The sequence below is a fragment of the Corapipo altera genome, unplaced genomic scaffold (genome assembly GCF_003945725.1).
Source record: "Corapipo altera isolate COAL_440 unplaced genomic scaffold, ASM394572v1 45, whole genome shotgun sequence".
NCBI classification, from domain to species: Eukaryota; Metazoa; Chordata; class Aves; order Passeriformes; family Pipridae; genus Corapipo; species Corapipo altera.
In genome coordinates, this window is record NW_020884877.1 from 14,293,014 (window position 1) to 14,312,230 (window position 19,217).

The 19,217-nt window shown below is 35.3% G+C and overlaps 1 protein-coding gene across 2 annotated transcripts in view; it reads left to right on the plus strand.

The window, feature by feature from the left end:
- Positions 1–19,217, plus strand: part of TLK1 (tousled like kinase 1) — a 68,230-nt gene that overhangs the window by 37,131 nt on the left and 11,882 nt on the right. For both annotated transcript variants that reach the window (XM_027637106.1, XM_027637107.1), the window contains exons 5-13: positions 27–73; positions 436–522; positions 1,623–1,712; positions 2,557–2,649; positions 3,868–3,978; positions 5,720–5,856; positions 7,101–7,289; positions 14,039–14,105; positions 17,712–17,809. In XM_027637106.1, coding sequence (XP_027492907.1) covers positions 27–73; positions 436–522; positions 1,623–1,712; positions 2,557–2,649; positions 3,868–3,978; positions 5,720–5,856; positions 7,101–7,289; positions 14,039–14,105; positions 17,712–17,809 — 919 coding nt within the window. The remainder of the gene's footprint in view (positions 1–26; positions 74–435; positions 523–1,622; positions 1,713–2,556; positions 2,650–3,867; positions 3,979–5,719; positions 5,857–7,100; positions 7,290–14,038; positions 14,106–17,711; positions 17,810–19,217) is intronic.

Here is a 19,217-nt window from a genome sequence, read left to right on the forward strand (position 1 = left end):
AATCCATTCTAATGTATTTGTTGCAGGAAAGAATATTGGGGGACGTGGTCACAAGATTAGTGACTATTTTGAGGTAAGGATTTTGTGTATTTGTAAAATTTACTTTGGTTTTAAAATTTACTTTTATCTTGTTCTGGATGCTACAGAATTTTGTTTGTAATGAATAAGTCTCTTGAGAGATTGCACTTTTTTTCTTTATATAAACTTCTTGAGTATTAAACCTTGAAGTAGAGACACACTCATCTCGGTGCAGCCTGAACTAAAATACGAAAACCAGTTTATTTCATGCTTTTCTTTAAATGGCTAAAGGCTACACTAATAAAAGTAATACAATCTGATTTACAGATTCTGTGTACAGATGAACTGTATCATTCAGTAGATGTATAATGTATTTTGATAAGATTGACTAATTGGAGGACCATATCTACTCTACAGTACCAAGGTGGAAACGGCTCTAGTCCAGTGCGAGGTGTACCTCCTGCAATCCGATCTCCTCAGAATTCACATTCCGCTCCTTCTTCTGTAAGTTTGTGAACTTCATCACTGCTGGACATAATTTTATAGTCTAAAAACAGGATAATTGAAAATAGTCTATATTCAAGGGAAGAGTTTTCAAAGGAAGGAGTCCTTGGAAAATGTTCATTCTTTAAACATTAAAAAGAAAAAAGGATCAAAGTATTAAAACTAAATTTTTCTGTTAACACTGAGACTTTGTTTTTATTAAACATCTTTTTAAAATACAAAGTAATTATGTAAAATGTTGAATAAATGTTAAATATTATAATGACATCTATTCATAAGTCTCACACAAAAAAGAGGAGGATTTTTCTTATTTGTGAGTAAACTGAACCCCTAACTTGGGACTTTAAAATCTCAGTTTTTGATAAATCATAATTTTTAAAAAATAATTGAATACCTAATTTACCTTTAAAATTCTCTTTGTTGGTCATACTAACTCATTTTTTTCCCTTCTCATAAGCACAATTTCAGTGCTCAGCGTACCCACGTGTTATTCTAAATGGCCAAACAAATTTTGCCAGTTGCAGAAAAGATTTGTTTTCTCTGATGGTAGACCTCAGCTTTTATTCCATGTACTTTCAACTTCAGGCATCCTCTTGTTCTTGCCAACAGTATGGAGTGTAATACAGATTGTGGAATTTGGCTTGAAAAAAATCTCATTCACACAAACTATGTTCATTAACAGGATTTGTGTTCTGATCTGCACTAGCTTCCCCTTTCTGGTTCTCCCATGGGAAATAACCACTCCAAAAATAACTCACATTATTCATGAGTTGTGAAAGCTCAGAATCAGAAAAATAAGTCTGTGTAAGACTGACATCACCTTATGTCAGTCTTGTATTGTCTTAAATCTTTCAGTCTGTTTCCCAAAAGTGACAATCCTAATTTTCTCAGTGAATATATTGCATCCTTTCTGAACTGCAGGTGATACATATCAGCATAGCAATGGCTCTCAATGCAGTGCTGCAAGTAGTAGCTTGTGTAATACAGATACCTCGTGTCTCTGTTCTTCTGGATTTTTTCTACCACGAGTTGTAACAAGGCTATGTTCATAATTAAATATTACAGTTGTATCTAAAATATTTCGTTTTCATGCCTTTCAGGTTCGACAGAATAGTCCTTCTCCTACTTCATTAGCTTTCGGGGACCACCCTATCACACAACCAAAGCAGTTATCTATTAAAATTACTCAGGTAACTTTTTGAATAGAGCTATTTTATATCACTTCAGACCACAGAAACAAAAAAAAGGTAGTTATGTTTATTTCATTATCTTTTAACTTCTAAACTCTTAAAAGCTTTTAAAAGCTTTGCTTTTTACAATTGCCAAAGCATTTTCCTAATAAGTTCAGCAGCTCATAATTTAAATCTCTCTGATTTGTTTTGTATTCTGCGCTTGCTTGGCTTCCAGCATTGCACTTCATATGTACTTTAAATGACCGTGTCATTTGGTAGATTTTAGCTGTTGTGTGATCTTAGAAGTAGAGGCTGCTCTTTCAGGCACTATTTGAATTGACAACTGCCATTGTCATATTGCATTTAAAATCTGACATTGAAGAAGAAAAATGAGGTGGTAATCAAAATGATCAAGACAGAGTTCTGACGTGACTTTCAAAAGCTGAAAGCAGCTGTTTTATCCCCTCTGCCATTTCTGTTGTGATCTGTTCTATCTTTCACATGTTAGTCAGAACAAGGTTACTTTACCTGTTGACCCAAATATAGAGAATTTAAAGTAATTAGTTGACGTTTATGTTCTTGCCCTGTTTTATATGCTTTTTTAATGAACAATAACTTCTCAATTAATTAAATCTTTTGATACTGTTAGTGGTTTGTCCCAACTGTTCACGGTTGCCCTCACGAAGAGGGAAAGTGGTTTTAAATTAGAACCTTCCATGACACTTCCAAAATGCATAAAAATAAGATGTGCTGGACTTGTTGAATGTTTTAAACTAGTTTATTTCTCTGCCTAACAAACACGAGAAAAATAATGCTGTAGTTGTTAAAGGAAAGGATAAATATTTGAAAATGTTCTTTTTAGACTGATCTCACAATGCTGAAATTAGCTGCACTAGAAAGTAATAAAAATCAAGACTTGGAAAAGAAAGAAGGTCGTATAGATGACTTACTCAGGGTAAGTGTTAGACATGGGGTAAAGGTTATTTGTGCAGAACAACAGACAATCAATATGAGGCAAATATATTTTTTTTTTAAATTACTGTAAGGTTACCTAAATTAAAAGGTATAACAAGTTTTTAATTTCTGTAAAATTTTTTCTTAAATCTAAGAAGTCTGTATAATGAAATGTATAAGGTGTTTTTTCTGCTTCTCTGCTATGACTTGTTAATGAGTAAATATGTTTATAGACTTCCTGAAGGTACAAAGAAAGCTGATGCAGTTAGCAAGCAGTTGATTAATTCCTTGAGTTCATACTATAATTTCACCTAACAGGTGTTTTTTGGTTGTTATCATTGAGAATAGCAGTTACCAATGGAACAACTGTTGACAGTTTCAGAATGGAAATGATTGTGATGCAAATTATTACAGGCAATAAATAACTACTTTTTATAAGAAAACTATGCTATATGGTGCTCTAAGCTTTTTGGGGAAAAAAATCTTAATGCTTGTGCTCTTGAAAGAAGTGCTGGAGAGGTGATATATAGAAATATGAAATACAAAATGAACCTGTATTTACAGGCTGTAGTCTGCTTAGTGTTTATATGTGTACATACATATGTAGAATGCATACAAATATTAAATGCATAATCATATATTATGAAATGCTACATGTAGACTGTTTGAACACATGTTCAACAGTATGGGATAGACAACCCTAAACACTTTTTAAAATTTTCTTTTAATCACAATAATACTGCTGTGGGATTTTTAAGGTAATAAGTTAAATATAATTGGAACATAGGGAATTTGTTAAACTTCCCACTCAAATGATTGAAACTTTTATCATTGTGAAGTTTTTGTTTCCTTTTAAATTAAAAATGTTAGGATTTCACATGACTTCAGCAATCAGATATAAAGAATCTGGAGCTAAAATTAAACTTACAGTTTAACACTGGAGAGCTGGAAAAGAGATAGGTTCAGAGCTTTTATGTATTATTTGTATGCTGAATGCTTTGTAATACAGAATGCAGGACAGTGTACAGGAAATAAAAAAGGAAGCAAAGCATCCTTCTACAGATTGGGATAGATCTGTGAAATGAAATTTTTGTAGATAGATGTTTATGCATGTTCCTTACTTTAGTCATGTGAAGGTAGATACCTTTATTTTCTGTGAGAGCTGATTAGAAAAATAGTGTTTCAGTATATCTTTTCATATTTTGTATGTATCTGTTAGGCTAACTGTGATCTTAGAAGACAAATAGATGAACAACAAAAGCTACTTGAAAAATATAAAGAAAGGTTGAACAAATGTATTTCAATGAGCAAGAAGCTTCTAATTGAAAAGGTAAGCTCACTGCTTTTAAAATCTTTTTGATAAAAACTGGGAGATTACTCTAGAACTCCATTATGATTCCTTCATTTTCCCTTCAGCTTTTTCACATTAGTCTCTTGAGAATGAAACTATCCATGGATCTCTATCCGGCAGTGCGTTTATAAACCTGAATAGGAAAAATAAAATACCGAGCCTTTTTCAGATCTTGGAAAATGTGCCCTTTTAAATTTAAGGATTTTCCCATCATAAGTAATTCAGCTATAGAGAAGCATAAAAGATAAGAATTTAGTATGTGATGTAGTTTCGTGGACAAACTGTAAGATCGCAGTGGATTAAAGAATTTCTAAACCTAATCTGTTGGGGAGAGGAGACTATTAAAATCTCTTTGTGAGACACTTAAGTGGCTGAGATAGTTTATGATGTAAAATGCCATGTTAGCTCAGAATTAATGGAAACAAGGAAATGAAGGTGACTGTTAACCTTCATACTACTATGAAAGAAATACTTATTTGAAATTTAATGCCAATTATATTTCAACTAGCATCAGTTTCTTAGAAGACAAGGATACCTTGTTTCTCTCCCTCTTCTTTAAAATAATCTTATTAAAAAAAAAGAGAAACATTAAGAAGAAGTGAATAGAAAATCAGCTTATTACAAATTAGAATACAAAAAAGTTTTAAGATAAACAGCCAGGTCTCTTCCCTAATACTGGCTGCTGGATGCTGCAGTCAGATACAAGGACACAAACTGAGCTGTTGGAAGATTAGGGAGAGTTTCCTCACTAGCATGTCACAAATAAATTACTGCAGTTCTTTTAAGTTCCATCGTGAGGGGAATGCAAGGAAAAGATGCATTGGATCTGTTCAGCGTGATAGTAGGTGGGTACCTTCAGACTGAGAATATCACAAGGGCCGTTTGTTGTGAAAGGCCGTGCAGGCCACTTCCTCATTCTAGGAGTCTGTTTGCACAAAGATCCTTCTTTCTGTCAACTTCTGACTTTTTTTGTGTGTGTGTGTGATTTTGGACCATAGAAATTTCTTATAAAGCAAGCATTTGTAACAATTAAAGGAGTTTCCTTTCATCAAGTGTTCACAGTGCTTTTTCTTCCTCTGCTGAAGGAGACTAGGCAGGTTCAATTGTTTGTCACATCCCAAGGATTCTTGTGGTATCAGTGACTGATTCTGAGAAGGGCATCTGCTTCTCTTACTGCAAGTGAATATCTGATTGCAGTTAAGCCTACCTACAGTCCATTCCCACATAGAAGTCCCTGACCCAAGTTAATTTGGTACAAGTAGTAACATAGATGCTCTGTCAAGGAAGTTTCCAGGCTAAGTGTAGTAGGTGCACTCCTTCTGATATCTAAGTTGACTCATTTTTTATAATAGACCTGTACAGACAGAATCTTAATTATATGCCTCTATAATGGTGATGCTCTGTCAGTTTTGCTGTATTTACAAATAAACTGTTAATTATGAAGAGCAGTGAACTTTATAGGAAACCTGAGCCAAACTCAGATTTATTTTTTTTTTGGTGCATAAATCGTCCTTAGTACTGATTCTGACAACTGCAGAGTTTGAGTTCTGTAGAAATTGAAGTAAATGGAGTAAAATGCTACAAGATATTTTCATTTACTCTCCTTTTATCCCTGCTTTAGAAGGCTGTTGGAGGAAAAAAACCTGAGTGTTTTATTGACTTTATGAACACTTTAGTGTTACTAAATATGAATTTGTTGTTGTTGTTGTTGTTTTCTTAGAGCACACAGGAGAAGCTGGCAAGCAGAGAGAAGAGCATGCAAGACAGATTACGCCTGGGGCATTTTACAACAGTTCGTCATGGTGCTTCATTTACTGAACAGTGGACAGATGGCTTTGCATTTCAAAATCTTGTGAAGTTAGTCAATGCTATGTTCTTAAAATTCTCACTAATTGTTAGTTCCCTCTAGTGGATTTTTTTATTACTAATGTTCTAGGATTGGAGCAGCTTTTCATATGTGGTGTTTTGCTTTGCCTTTTGAAGACTGAGAATACAGTGCAGAACTCCATTAGTCAGCTGAGGGAATACTAAGGCTGAGTGTCTTTGAAAGACAGTTTGGTTTCACTTAGTTTTAACTATCCTTAGAAAAGCATGAATGTAGTAAATAAGTAGCACGTAATTATTCATCTCATCTCGTAGAAAGAGCTATAAAACTAATCAGTGATTTTTTAGGAAGCTAACCATGTATCACTGGTGGTAATCGGGACGGATGAGGTCTGTGAAGTTCTCATTGGTAACTTACATGTGCTGCATCATCACAGGAGCGGTTTTTTGAGGCATCCTGCTGCTCCTCAGTGCTACGAAGGAGGAGCAACAAATCTGGCAGCCTCAGATAGGGTTTAGTGCAAGTGGATGGGGGAGAGCAACCACCTGGAAAAGAGATGCTGCAGCAGGTATTTCAGCAGAGATAGGGCTAAGGGAAAGGGCTCTGGGAGGCAGTTGGAGATGGTGGTAAAATAATTACACAGTACTTCAAAAGGTGTTATTTGGTAATGAATTTGATTCAATCTTTGGAGGTATAGATAGATATAGAGAGAGATGTTTAAAAGGTAATTCACCAAGATTTTAGTTTTTGAAGGGCAGATGTAGTCTTAGCATTACGTGATTGCTTAGGGCATTGTTTTTCTAAAACAATCTTAAAGAGACTGTAGGTGCGTTTTGCATAAAAGCTGTAATTGTCATACAACCAAACTGATAACTTATTTGGCAACAGTCAGATCAAATTCAGTATTTGGGCTATAAAAATCAGGTGTAATCTCTATTGATTCTGTTATGGGGTTTTTTGATGGTATAAAAGAAGGTATCTACTAGCTCAGATATGTTTTTTTTCTATTACTAGTGCAGAAGTGATGTGTAACACTTTCAAAAACACAACAAAACAACCCAAAACAAACCACCACATATTTAAAAATAAATTGTGCCATAACTTTAGCAAAATGTTTCCATCTCATGAAGAACACCGGTGTTCTTTTTCCTAGGAAACATTTTCACACATACAGTAAGTTTTCTACAATTTCTAAATGCCTTACCAGTTAAAAAGATAGTTCTTTAAAAAATGCAAATGGATCAAACTTTAATAAAGCTTTTTTTCGGGTTTACAGGCAGCAAGAATGGGTGAATCAACAAAGGGAAGACATTGAAAGGCAAAGAAAGCTCCTGGCCAAGCGAAAGCCTCCAACTACAAATAATTCTCAGGCACCATCTGCCAATTCTGAACCCAAGCAGAGGAAAAATAAAGCTGTGAATGGGGCAGAAAACGATCCCTTTGTTAGACCCAATTTACCACAGCTGTAAGTTTAACATTTCAATCAGTCTTTTACATAAATTCTCAGATATTGTCTGTGTGCGTTCTATTCAAATAACAGCATAAAAAGACACTCAGTATATTCAGCAGCTATATTCTCACTGAGGACTTGCTGATGTTAGGGAAATTTGCACCACTGTCTATGAAGTTGTTGTACAATTGCACAATTTATTTTTGGTAAAGTCATCAGAGAAAGGACCATTCTGTGTTTATGCAACCTTCCTTATGTTTTCCTGATCTAGAAGTGTCCTTATCCTGGCTTCCTTCTCTTATAATGTCACTGATACCTTTTGAACTTTTCCTCTTCCACATTGGTTTAAGAGCTTCTCCTTTAGTTAGAGATAATTTTTTTCCATGTAATAGTATCTAGTTGACAAGAAAAGCTTTTTTTGGCCTTTAGTATTTGAAGATGTGTCTAAAAACATATGGAAAAAACACCTTCTGAATGCTAGATCGTGAGACCAGCTGTCAGAAGTTACTGATCCCATTTCACATATTGACAGTGTTGAAATGTTTTGTCATTGAAACATAAAAATTGAGAGCTATTAGAGAACTCTCTTTTTTCAAGGGATATTTTTTTCCTGCAGGCAGAAGTAGTGTAATTCAGGACACAGAGATGTGTTCTTGACATTTAATTTTAATATTTTATGAAGTTGCTGCTTGAAGATACTTGTTATTGCCCTGATGCTAAGAGGCTGCAGCTGATAGTGTATCTCTTCCTAGTTTATTTTTAAATAAAAAGTAAGTAACTAGGATTAAAAAGACTAACAAATTAAACTGTGTTACTCTGCAGAAGTAAACCACATGTGGTCACCAGTCACCTTTACTTGTGGAGGTAGTAATTCATATCTCCAAGGGTGGAGAGTCTATAAATCATTCTGGTTAGATCTGCAAAATAGATACGTTTGGACCATCCGGTTGAAGACAGCTGCATGTGTTTTGCATAATGCATCATTCTTAAATTTCACATTGTGAAGTTGTTTTGCTGTGACAAAAATATGAAAATGCAGTAGTAAGGCTGGCAATGTAAGCAAGTCTTGGTTAGTGTTAGTCCTGTGTTTTGGCAGAGAGCTGAAGGGCCATTGCTCAGTGTGATTCTTTAGTAGTGCTTAATGCCTGTATTTCTTCTTAGACCATAATTAATACTTCTGAATAGTACGGTAAATATTACTGTCATGTTAGTTTGAATGTAATCCCTCCTGTTATTAGAAGTAACATTTAAGTAATGAGAAAGACCTGAAAAATTACAGAACTCCTTATTTGCCAGCTTTTGGCCAGTTAAATTCCCATAATCTTATTGCTGCTTTGAGAGGTGATAAAATATACATTTGGGAAAAAATACAGAGGAGATGTTTAGGACAAGATGAATTCCTGATAATAAACTTCAGAATATTTTGGGGTGTTACACAGTGTTAAATCATTTCCAATTTACTAAAGACTCTTCAAATTTTCATTTCATTTGGCTTAACCCCTTGCATGTTAAGTGGCACATGAAAATGCGTGTTGGTTATGGAATTGCCAAGAGAACAATCAAAATTGCCCTTTTTTATCCAATACTAGCATAAGCATAAGCAGTTATTAAAACTGTTGCACCTTTTAAGTATCCTAATTTGATCATTATATAATCCAGATATCAGATTTACTTGCCTGTATGATAAGCTTATAAATTTTGTTTCAGACCTTTGAGAAGATCTGTAATACATCTTGGGATCACAGAATCATTTAGCCACATTATGCTCTTAGGCCTTTCCTTGAAAGGGTTTTTTAATGTTTGAATTTGGGATTTGTTATAACTTTGTGTACTAATATTATGTGTTGACTCCTCTCTGCTTCTCAGTACAGAATTAAATGTTTTGAGTATCTTGGCAAAACATTAATTGTGCACTTCCATTTTAGAGTAAATTTGTCATCTGCTTTACGTGATTCTCTCCTGTTACATTGTGCTTATCACTTTGTGCTTATCATTACTTCATCTTAATTGGTATAGCCAAATGGAAAAGGTTCTGTTTATATGAAGCATGAGGAAATGCAGAGCTGCTTTAGATTAATGAACTAAACCAGTATTAAATCAGTACAACATATATGCAAGTGATCAGACAGGTCTATTTTAAACATACAAACAACTTGCTAGAGGTTGTTACCAACAGGTGTCATTACCACTACAGTGTTTGCTTTAGAAAATGTCTCCGGCTTCTGGTATTGACAAAATGATTTATGGCTTTGTAACAATCAGTAGTATTGAAGCTTTTTCTGAAAACAGGTGTCAACTATTTTGAAACAGACTGGAGGTGTTGCCTGAGGCATTCCTAATAAGGGAATCGTTTTAGTTTAGCTGAATATACTGTAGTCTCTGATGCATATGTAAAAACCAAGTTACTGGTATAAAAGTGGCCATCTTGCCAGTATCTTGTGAGTGTGGGTTGGTGTTTTAAGTAACATGCAACAGATGAGTCTAAACACTGTCCTGGTTTTCCAAAATTTTTTCCCCTTTTGTGGCCTAAGCCAAAACTAAAAAGTAGTTTCAATTTTGAAAGTTTTCTACTGAGCAAAGTAATTTTATTAGTCTTATATGAAAAGAATAAATTGAAATCTATTTAAAGAAAAAAAACATTTATTTGAAATAGAGGTTGCCTCCTTAACCCTGGAAAAAATCTTGTTTGAAAACTATTCCAAATTCTTTGGAGACATGAGAGGTGAGTCTGTGAGATTTATAATACTAGTCCTTCCTCTGCAGCTCCAGCCGTTTCAGTTGTATTCACTTCCCAGTCACTTCTTCCAATGCTTCCCAGTTCCTCAGTGGTAGCCTGCATGCATCCTTGTCCCTGCATGCAATTCGGAATAGGAGCAGAGAGAACTGGCAGAGTTTGTTACTGTAGCTGAACAAATGCATCATTTAGAGGGAGCATTCTGTTCTGTATAGAACAAATAAAAATATTTTCAGAAACTTTTTCAGGCTGAAGTGCCAACAATGTGTCTGGGCTTTACTGGACAAGTAAAGACAGCTCCTTTCCTGGGGCAGTTTCTTTCTAAGGCAAACATGGAAACAATGGGTGAAAAGACATCGTGAAAGGTTTTGACTTGGTCAGTATTTGTTTATCCTTGTAGAAACTTGGGGAACTAGAGCGAGAATAACATTGGACCAGAAAAAAAGAGCTTCAGAAACTGAGGCAAAAAACTTGTATTGGATGTGTACATGACTGTTTGGGAACATGGCTGCATTCTGCTATGCCCATGTATCCAGGATGATATTCCAGCTAGGAGAAGAGATGCTTGTAAATGTACCAGGGTTGATTATTGTGAAAACCAAGGAACGCTTAGCCAATTTGGTTTTTTTTCTTGTCTGTACCCACTAGTAAGAGCGTTTTGGTCATAGAAGAAGGTTTTGTCTGAACTTGTGAGGAAAAAGTGAAAAGAAGACTACTTATGTCTACCCATGCATATTGTGTCAAAACCTTTGCTAATTTGAAAAAAAAACACATTTGAATTGGTGATAATCAAGCCTTTCAGGCCAGGAAAGTGGTTCACTTTCTTCCAGCAACAAGGAAAAATGGCACATCATGGCCCTACACATCACAGGAAAATTGTACTACATACACAGAGTATGTCCAGTGCGTTTTGGGGAATTTAAGGAATTCATTGCATATGTTTTAGAGTTTATTTGGCTGCAGACAGTTAAAATACAACATTTATTGCACAGTAATTTCGAGCAGAAAAAATACACGGTCAGGACCAGATTGTTGCCACATTAATCCGTGCAACCTCTTCCAGCTTCCCTTCCCCAGTGCTCCTCAGATTAGCCTCAGGCCTGACTGTCCAACTTAAGATGGCAACAGCAGCAACTGTTTCTGGTTGACGTCCCTCCCCTGTGCTCCTCAACCTTTCTCCTTCCTCATCTGATGAGACCTGTGTGTCTCAGGTGAGGGAGGAGCAATGCCTTCTGAGGGAAATGATGGTGTTTTGTAGGTGACTTGGATGAGGCCTGAGCAACTTGATCTAGTAGGTGGCATCACTGCCCATGACGTGGTGGTTGGAACTAGAGGATCCCTTCCAAACCAGACCATTCCATGTTTCTTTGATTCTGTTTTCAGAACGTGTCCCCAGCATGCCACCATCCTGCAAAAGGTGTGGTGAGTGGATGCAGGTAGAAAGTGGTGGACTGATGGGAAGCAGTCTCTTGGTTGCTAGGATGTTTTCAGACTGTGCAGTGGACTGGTAGCCTCTAGCCAGAAAACACAGCATACACACTTTCATTGCTTTACTGCTATTTGTTGTGTGCTATTTTAATATAAACTACTGTATCTTTATAGATAAAAATAATAATAAACCTAAAAAAAACAGTAAATGTTTCTGAATATGAGGGAATAAAGTTTTGTTTTTCATAACTAAATGAACAAAATCAAAAGTGACTATGTCTGTGTACAGTTCAGTGTTTTTATATGCCTTCCTCCAAAATGTGGTGGTCAGTAATGACAGTTGCAGATTGCTGTGAATCATACTGTGCCTCTAATAGAGTTAGATTTGTAAGGAAATAGAAAAATGGAAAACAGTCATTTATTGGGATGTAGCATAGAAACATGAAAAGGGTGACTTTGAATCTTAGTGTTTTCAGTATGACCTCTAACTTGTGCTCTGTGCTCAAGAGGGCTGTTTCAGAACTTTTTGAAAAGCAAGAGCTGTCTAGGCACTTTATCATAACTGTGTGAATATCTGAGGTTTTATAAATAGGAACATTATTTTCTATGTTGCATTAGTTTTTAAGGGGATCTATGGTTTTAGGGCTCTCAGTGCTCATTGAAAATTCTGGTTAGTTGTGTAATAAACTTTGCCTTTCCAGTGTGTTTTACCTGTGGCTCAGCTTTGCTAAGTCACCTAAATGCATACACTTTTTCCTGAGAAAGACAAACTGTGTTTCTGGAAATGCACAAACCTGTAATTTATACTGCAGACAATAATCTGGAAAGAACAGTATTCAACTTTGTACACATTGACATTGATCCTTTGTCTTTCTTAACTGAGAACTTAATCCGTGTTAGAGTAGTTTGCTGTTTTAACAGAAGTATTGCAAAGGTGTCAGGGATGTTGCTGTAATTTGTCTAGCGTGGCCTTGTTGCTCTCTTGGATAGTTCTAGCAGGTGTATTAAAGCAGGAATTAGAGCATTTCTTTCTTAGGTTTCTTGCTGTTGCTTGGACTACACAGAAAATGCATTGCCAGCTTTCCTAGCTGTTGAGACACCCCATTTCACATTTAGTTTAATTTGCTATAAAAAGAACATAAATTATAGGTATCAAAATCTGGTACTAAGAGACCTTTTGCCTTTCTTGGAGAGGCAAATTTCCTCACGCTATTGTCTTCAGAGTGTTTGGGAATGTCTATTAACTGGAATACAAGACTGCTTTGATTCCCAGTAGGAAAAAAAAAAACAGGGTAACTTTGTATGATGCTTTGTAAGAGGAAGTATGGCTTCCTTCTTGGATTCTGACAGGATGTGATGATGGGTGCTTTTGTCACCTGATCTGAGTGTTTTCTATACATTACAGACCAGAAGATTGATGAAAGAAATGCAGTCTTGTGAAGATGTTTCTAGTTTCTTGAAAATATAGATGCTGTGGTCAAAAAAGAACCCAGTAATTTTACTGATATTTGGTTGAATCAGTCTTCTATCCTGGTCAAATCAGAAAATGGGCAGCAAAATTCAGTATTTATAATACCAGGAATGGGAAGGGCTCTGTGAAAGCTTCAAGACCACCAGTTTTTATTCTAAAAAGATGCACTCCTTTGTTAACAACTTTTGAGACCCAGTAAATACAGGAGTTAGAATTCTGAAAACTGTGGTGAACTTCAAGTTTGAAAGGGAGGAAGAAGTCTTATAGTCTATTAGATTTCTGTGAATTTTATTGAAGTTAGCATTTGCTGTAAGAGAAATCTTCCCTTACCTCTGGGGAAACTACTGGTGATTCTTAAGACATTCTAGTCCTTAGACTTGCAGTATGAACAGCATCTCTAGCCTTCTAAACACCTTGGGTAATTATCTTTCCAGTTGGTAATTGAACTCACCGAAATATGGACTTTGTGAGAGTATATTATACTATTACTTTTAGCTTTGTATCATGCAAAAAATATTAAATATAGGCAAAACAATAAAAAGTTTAATTTTAATTTGTTTGTAGGGATTTGTGTGAACCCTTTCAAGGAGGCCATACCTCTTTCTACTTCCCCATCCCCTGTTTTTCTTTCTCATGTGTGGATGGTTTCTAATCTGGAACTTAAGTCTCTTTGGTTTCGTTTCTTTGGTCGTTTGCCTTCTGTGTCTTTTTCGTTCATCTGATGGATCCTGCCTGCAGTCAGTTCGCAGGCTTCTTAGTTACTAATCTTTATGAACAGTTTAGATCCCCTGCAGGATAACTGTCTTCATGTCCTAGTGAGTCTATGGACAGTGAGGGACCACTGATATTATTCAGGATGCACCTAGGTAATCTTACAGGCTATCTGAGAGAACAGATCCAGTGGGAGAGGCAATTAATATTCCAGAATACCAAACAGAGAGGCATTCTGTAAGTATATTTTGGCCCTGAAATTACAAACCAAGATGTTCAGATGATTAAAAAATGTACTTCTAGTATTGTGGTACTAAATAATGTAAGATACTGTATATACTGTAGTATTTAAGTAAGAATGCTATTGTTTTGTTTGCCACCATATAAAAGCTTTAATTACATGATTGTTTTGTTTTTCAGTTTGACTCTAGCAGAGTATCATGAACAGGAAGAAATTTTCAAACTTCGATTAGGACATCTCAAAAAGGTATGGGTTTTTTTGATCATGACCAAAACCATAAAAACCAGTACTACCAGAATAAGGAGAGGGCTTGTTGAGAGCTGCCTGATCAGAAACTCTAAGACTACAATTGCTGTACAGCTTTATGCCTAATAGGGGTTTTAGTTTCCTTTTCTTTTTGTTTGTGCAACTTGCCATAAAAACTGAGAGGAGAGTAGAAGTGAGTCCATCCAGTGTAACACTGTACTGATTCCTCAAATCTTTAAAGCAGTGGTAACAGTGATGACACCACCAATACTGCTCTTCCCTTCCTACTTCCTGAGCTCTTGTTTCAGAGCTAAGGAAGAGGAGTCAGCAAAGTTTGATATATGGAGATTTTTTTGTTAGTTTCTTGACTTTTAAAAACATTCAATTTACGAAGCATTGTATTTTTGAATGAATGTAATGTTTTCATCATTTGCAATATCCACTTCATTTGTTGTCAATTAGCATATTACCTATCACAAGAGAATATAATTTTCCTACTTTTACAGAAAATATTTTCTCTGTATCTTAAATTATTTTTGCAGTCAGATATTTTACTCCAGTATTTGACTTTTGAAAAAAACTTTTCTTGAAGCCCATCATTCTAATAAATCTGTGTAGTGAGATAACTATGATATGAACAAATGATATGCTCATTCAAGCAAAGCCTTTGAGGAGTAATTTGTAAAGAGGAATGACTGTTGAAGCAGACAGAAATACCTCAACAAGAGTGAAAGAAAAGTATCCATGTGTGCTGCATAGTACTTGAGTTGTTCAGTCAGGACAGGTCATAATGTTTTTCCCCTTGAAATGTTGCAAGAGTCTGTTTTGGGCCTGTTCTCATCAAATGTACAAGACACCTCCTATAAATCCTACTCTAGTAAACTGAACTGGGCCCTGTGAGAATACTGTTACTGTTTTTAAAGAATATGACAAGAAAATACTTGAATCTGCATGTAACTTGTTGGCACTAGTGAAGTAGACTGCCCTCATAGTTCGTCCATTGTTAATTCTTTAGGAATAGTACCAGCTTCACATGAAATTCTGTTAGGAAATTCTGTAGGTTTTTTCCCATGCTTTAACTTTTTTGAAGTCTAATGGAAATTTGAAGTGACAGATGAAGGAAGCTGTTACATAGTTTAATTCTGGAATTTCAGTTTCACCTTGAGCATCAGTTCTGGAGTACTTTGCATAAGAAGAAAATTCCTTGACTGAATGCTGGAGGGGAAACTATTTTACTTCTTAGCAAATTATGTTTGAGTATATCTGAAAATAATAATAAAAATACATTCTTGCATCTTAATTCTTATGTGTGATACAGATTTTGTCATTAACTAAGGAAAACAATTTTATTACCTTCTTTTTATGTGGCTACGTTTCTTTCCTGGTGCTTCTTTGCTAGTTACGTTTTTTCCTTCCTTCCCTCAGCATATGCTGTTTTGCTCTCTGCTCCTCTTCCTTTTCATTCTCCAGATGCTTTCCTGGTGCTCTTATTTTTGGTGCCCTGTACATGCTGCTACCACCAGTTTTCTTTTCCTTCTGCTACCCAGGAAATTCTTTTCCAGCTAGTGGCTTTGGTCCTGGAGAGAGGCTCTTGTTTTCTCACTTCCTTTTATATAGCAGTGACCTGAGGCAGCTAAGCTGGTTCATTCTTGCTTAAAGGTATTCACAGCCTGAGTGTCCTAAATAACAGCTGGAAACAATGCAACCAGCCAGTTCTCTTTGGACTAACACTGGCCTATGAACCACATTTTGAGAACCACTGAATAGCATAATATATGAACAAAAAAGTCCAGAAGAGGCATAACTGATGGATTTTTTTTTTTTTTGTCAGCCTTTGGGAAGAACATAGACAATTGTGTGTGTATAAGTGTGTGACCATTGTTGTGGGGAGAAGGACTAGAATTCTTTATGAAGGACTACTGGGTTATGAGGAGCTGCCTGTCATTTCAGGATATTTAACACAGAACTGCAGGGAAGCATCTAAATATAAAAAAAAAAAAAGTATAACATTGTATAAACAGGAAAAAAAACCTAATTCTTGACATCATATTTTAGGAAGAACAAATGGTCCACCCAGATCTGCTAGCAGATTAGAACTAAGTCCAGCTTTTAAATTATTAGGAATTTAATTTCATTTTCTGAATGAAGGTTCATCTCATGTCTTGTTTTTGGATGAGAGTTTTTTCCGTGGTTTGTGGGGAGGGTTTCAGGATATCCACTGAAATCATCTAGTTTGGACTCCTCAACTCATTGCATATGTGGTCATTTAATGTGTGGTTTAAATTATCAAATGCAGTTGTTGTTTCAGAGTATGAGTTTATGATATACAATGTTTGAAAATACTAGCTTTATACCATTTTCTCTCTACCCTGCTGACTTCTGCCTCCATCCCTTAGTGCTATGACTTGTTGCCCTGTTACTTTTACCAGCACCAAGTTGTACAGTCACAGAGTAAATTCTGTTGGAGAACTGATCTAGCTTCTTTCAAAGAGAAAATATGTATTTTTTTGTGATGGTAGTGTCTTTTTTCTATTTTTTTCCCTCCTTTTTTTTTTCTTTTAAAGAAAAGATTGATCAGTATTCTGGTTTGATTTACCATGTGGCTGTGCAAGAGACTGTGCCAAAATCACAAGAGATGATGAGGGGCACTGCTACTAAAAAAATTATGTATCAGATGCCAGACCTTTTTTTTTCCTTTTCAGATAGAATAATTCCATAATTACAATCTTTCTGATACGAATTAATTTTGTCTCCCCTTTCTTCAGACTTTCAAGTTCTAGAGGCACTGACTCTGAAATCTATAATAACTGCAGTGTCTTTCAATGAAGTATATTTTTCAGTTCGAGTATAGATACATAGATTTCCACAAATTAGGCATCATGAATTCTTTTCTTTTTTAGAGAACCTGAATAAAAAATTATTTTGTTGTTCTCTGATACGTAGCATAAAGATGAGATAAAATTAAGTGCTGAAATTAGTTAGGGAATGTGCCTCCTACCTGATATGCTTCTTTTGAAATTGCACTTAAATCTTAGGCAACACACATTCTGCATTTGTTATTTTAATAAGATACAAATGGGAAAATCTTTTTAAATTAGATTGGTTTTCCTGTCTTGTAGCAGCACCTTAAGAAGATTTCTGCTGTAATGATGTACTCTTTTCTTCTTTTCCTTGATTTGAACTTCAGCCTCAAAATATTTTAAATGTCTTTTCTTAGTATGTTGGTTTGTACAAAATCTGTAACTGCACATATCTCATTTTTTTTTCTTTTTTGGACATCAATTTCAGACTGCTTCCCAGATAATTTATCTCCTTGGCTGAGGTACAAAACCCAGCTGCCTCTTATTTCAGATAGCATCCCTACAGTGCAGAACAAAACTGTGAACATTTCATTACCTGTGGGTTCATGAACAGAAAGGTTCCTTGAAACAGGCTTATCTTTCTGAATTTTTCTAGCTTTAAGAGAAAAGCAGTACTTTCTTCTAGTTCAGCAGGGTTTTGTGATGTAATGTTCCTTCATCACCACTAGTATTGATGCAGGGGTAAAAATACCCTTTTCAAATGGGGAGTAAATGAGCTTTTATATTTCCTTCTTTTCATTTGCAGGAGGAAGCTGAAATACAAGCAGAACTTGAACGTTTGGAAAGAGTTAGGAATCTTCACATAAGAGAACTGAAAAGAATAAATAATGAAGATAATTCACAGTAAGATACTGTCTGAATTTTGCATGTCTGTTTTTAAAATAATGCTCTAAAATTACACTTTACAGAGAAGACTTGTTCATAATTTTTTTTTGTTCTCTGTGTTTATGTACATATTTTAAACAGCAACTTAATTTAAACTTAAAAAATTAGAATTATTTATAATTCGGTAAAGTTATTATTGGTTTTGTTGAATATGCAAGAAATAACATATATATATACACAGCTTATAGTGGAGAGTTAAAACTTGATACACCATATTACTAGGGTAAAAAAAATACTTGTAAGAGAACCTAGTGCAATTCACTTAGCTGACAATAATGCAAGAAAATGGCAGGGAAGTTTGCTGCGATTTTGTGCAGCACTTAAAATTAGTTTTGGTTTTATGGCACTGTGATTTAATTCCTACTAGGTACAGGTACATAGCAGGAAAAAGCCATGTTACTTTAAATGTTACTCTACTTCACCTTGAATAGCAGTGTATCATAGTGTTAAATTGTTATTTAATATTAACTATTACTGTGTAGATTTGAAAGTAATAATTATGTAACTTAAAAAATTGTCTGTTTTCCATGATGATGCATACAGACACTAACACTTCATTTTCACCCACACTTTCAGCTGGCACTGTTGTTTAAAAGGAACTGGTTCTACCTCTCCCTGCCTACTTAGCCCTTTTTCTGTGCTTTCGATGGCATTTCTTTACTGAACAGATACTGGAAATTGATCCAAGTTAAAACCAGCTCCTGTGGTCAATATTTTTCTGAATTAATTTTAACCCTGGATCAATTGCTTGGTCTAGTTCTCTGCCCCAGCTGCAAAAATGTTTATGCTGCCATGGGGAGAGAGGGCAGTGCAAGGGTGGAATGAGCCAGGGGGAAGGACATGATGGGACTAGACTTCTTGCCTTCTACACTAGGAAATGTAAATGAAACAGTAGCCTTAAGCCTTCTGGATTTTATTTTATTTTTTACTTTTTATACACAATAGAATTATGTATACACTAAAACACTAAAAGAACTAGATGTGAAATTTTGCTTAACTGTTCTGATGGTCCCTGTACCTACCCTTCAGTAATACAGAAATTTTTTGTTACCGTTTGGCTTTAGTGCTAATTTGTATCTAAACTGGTGTTGTGTTTTGGGTATGAAAAGTCATGGGTGTTGATGCTTACACATTAATGGCAGAATCTTTTTAAAGTAATTGTCCTACAATAAGTAAACAAGCAGGTTAAATGACAACTTTTTTTAAATCTTCAATGTTTGCATTAGAAGAAGGGATTTTTTTTTTTTTAAAAAGGATCCTTCAACAATAGGTAATAAATGGCACAGAAAAATGATGGGCTTTGACTGTGTGAATGTTGCCTGTGTGGGGGAAAGAATGTCCAAATTACAGTCGCAGTTGAAAACAG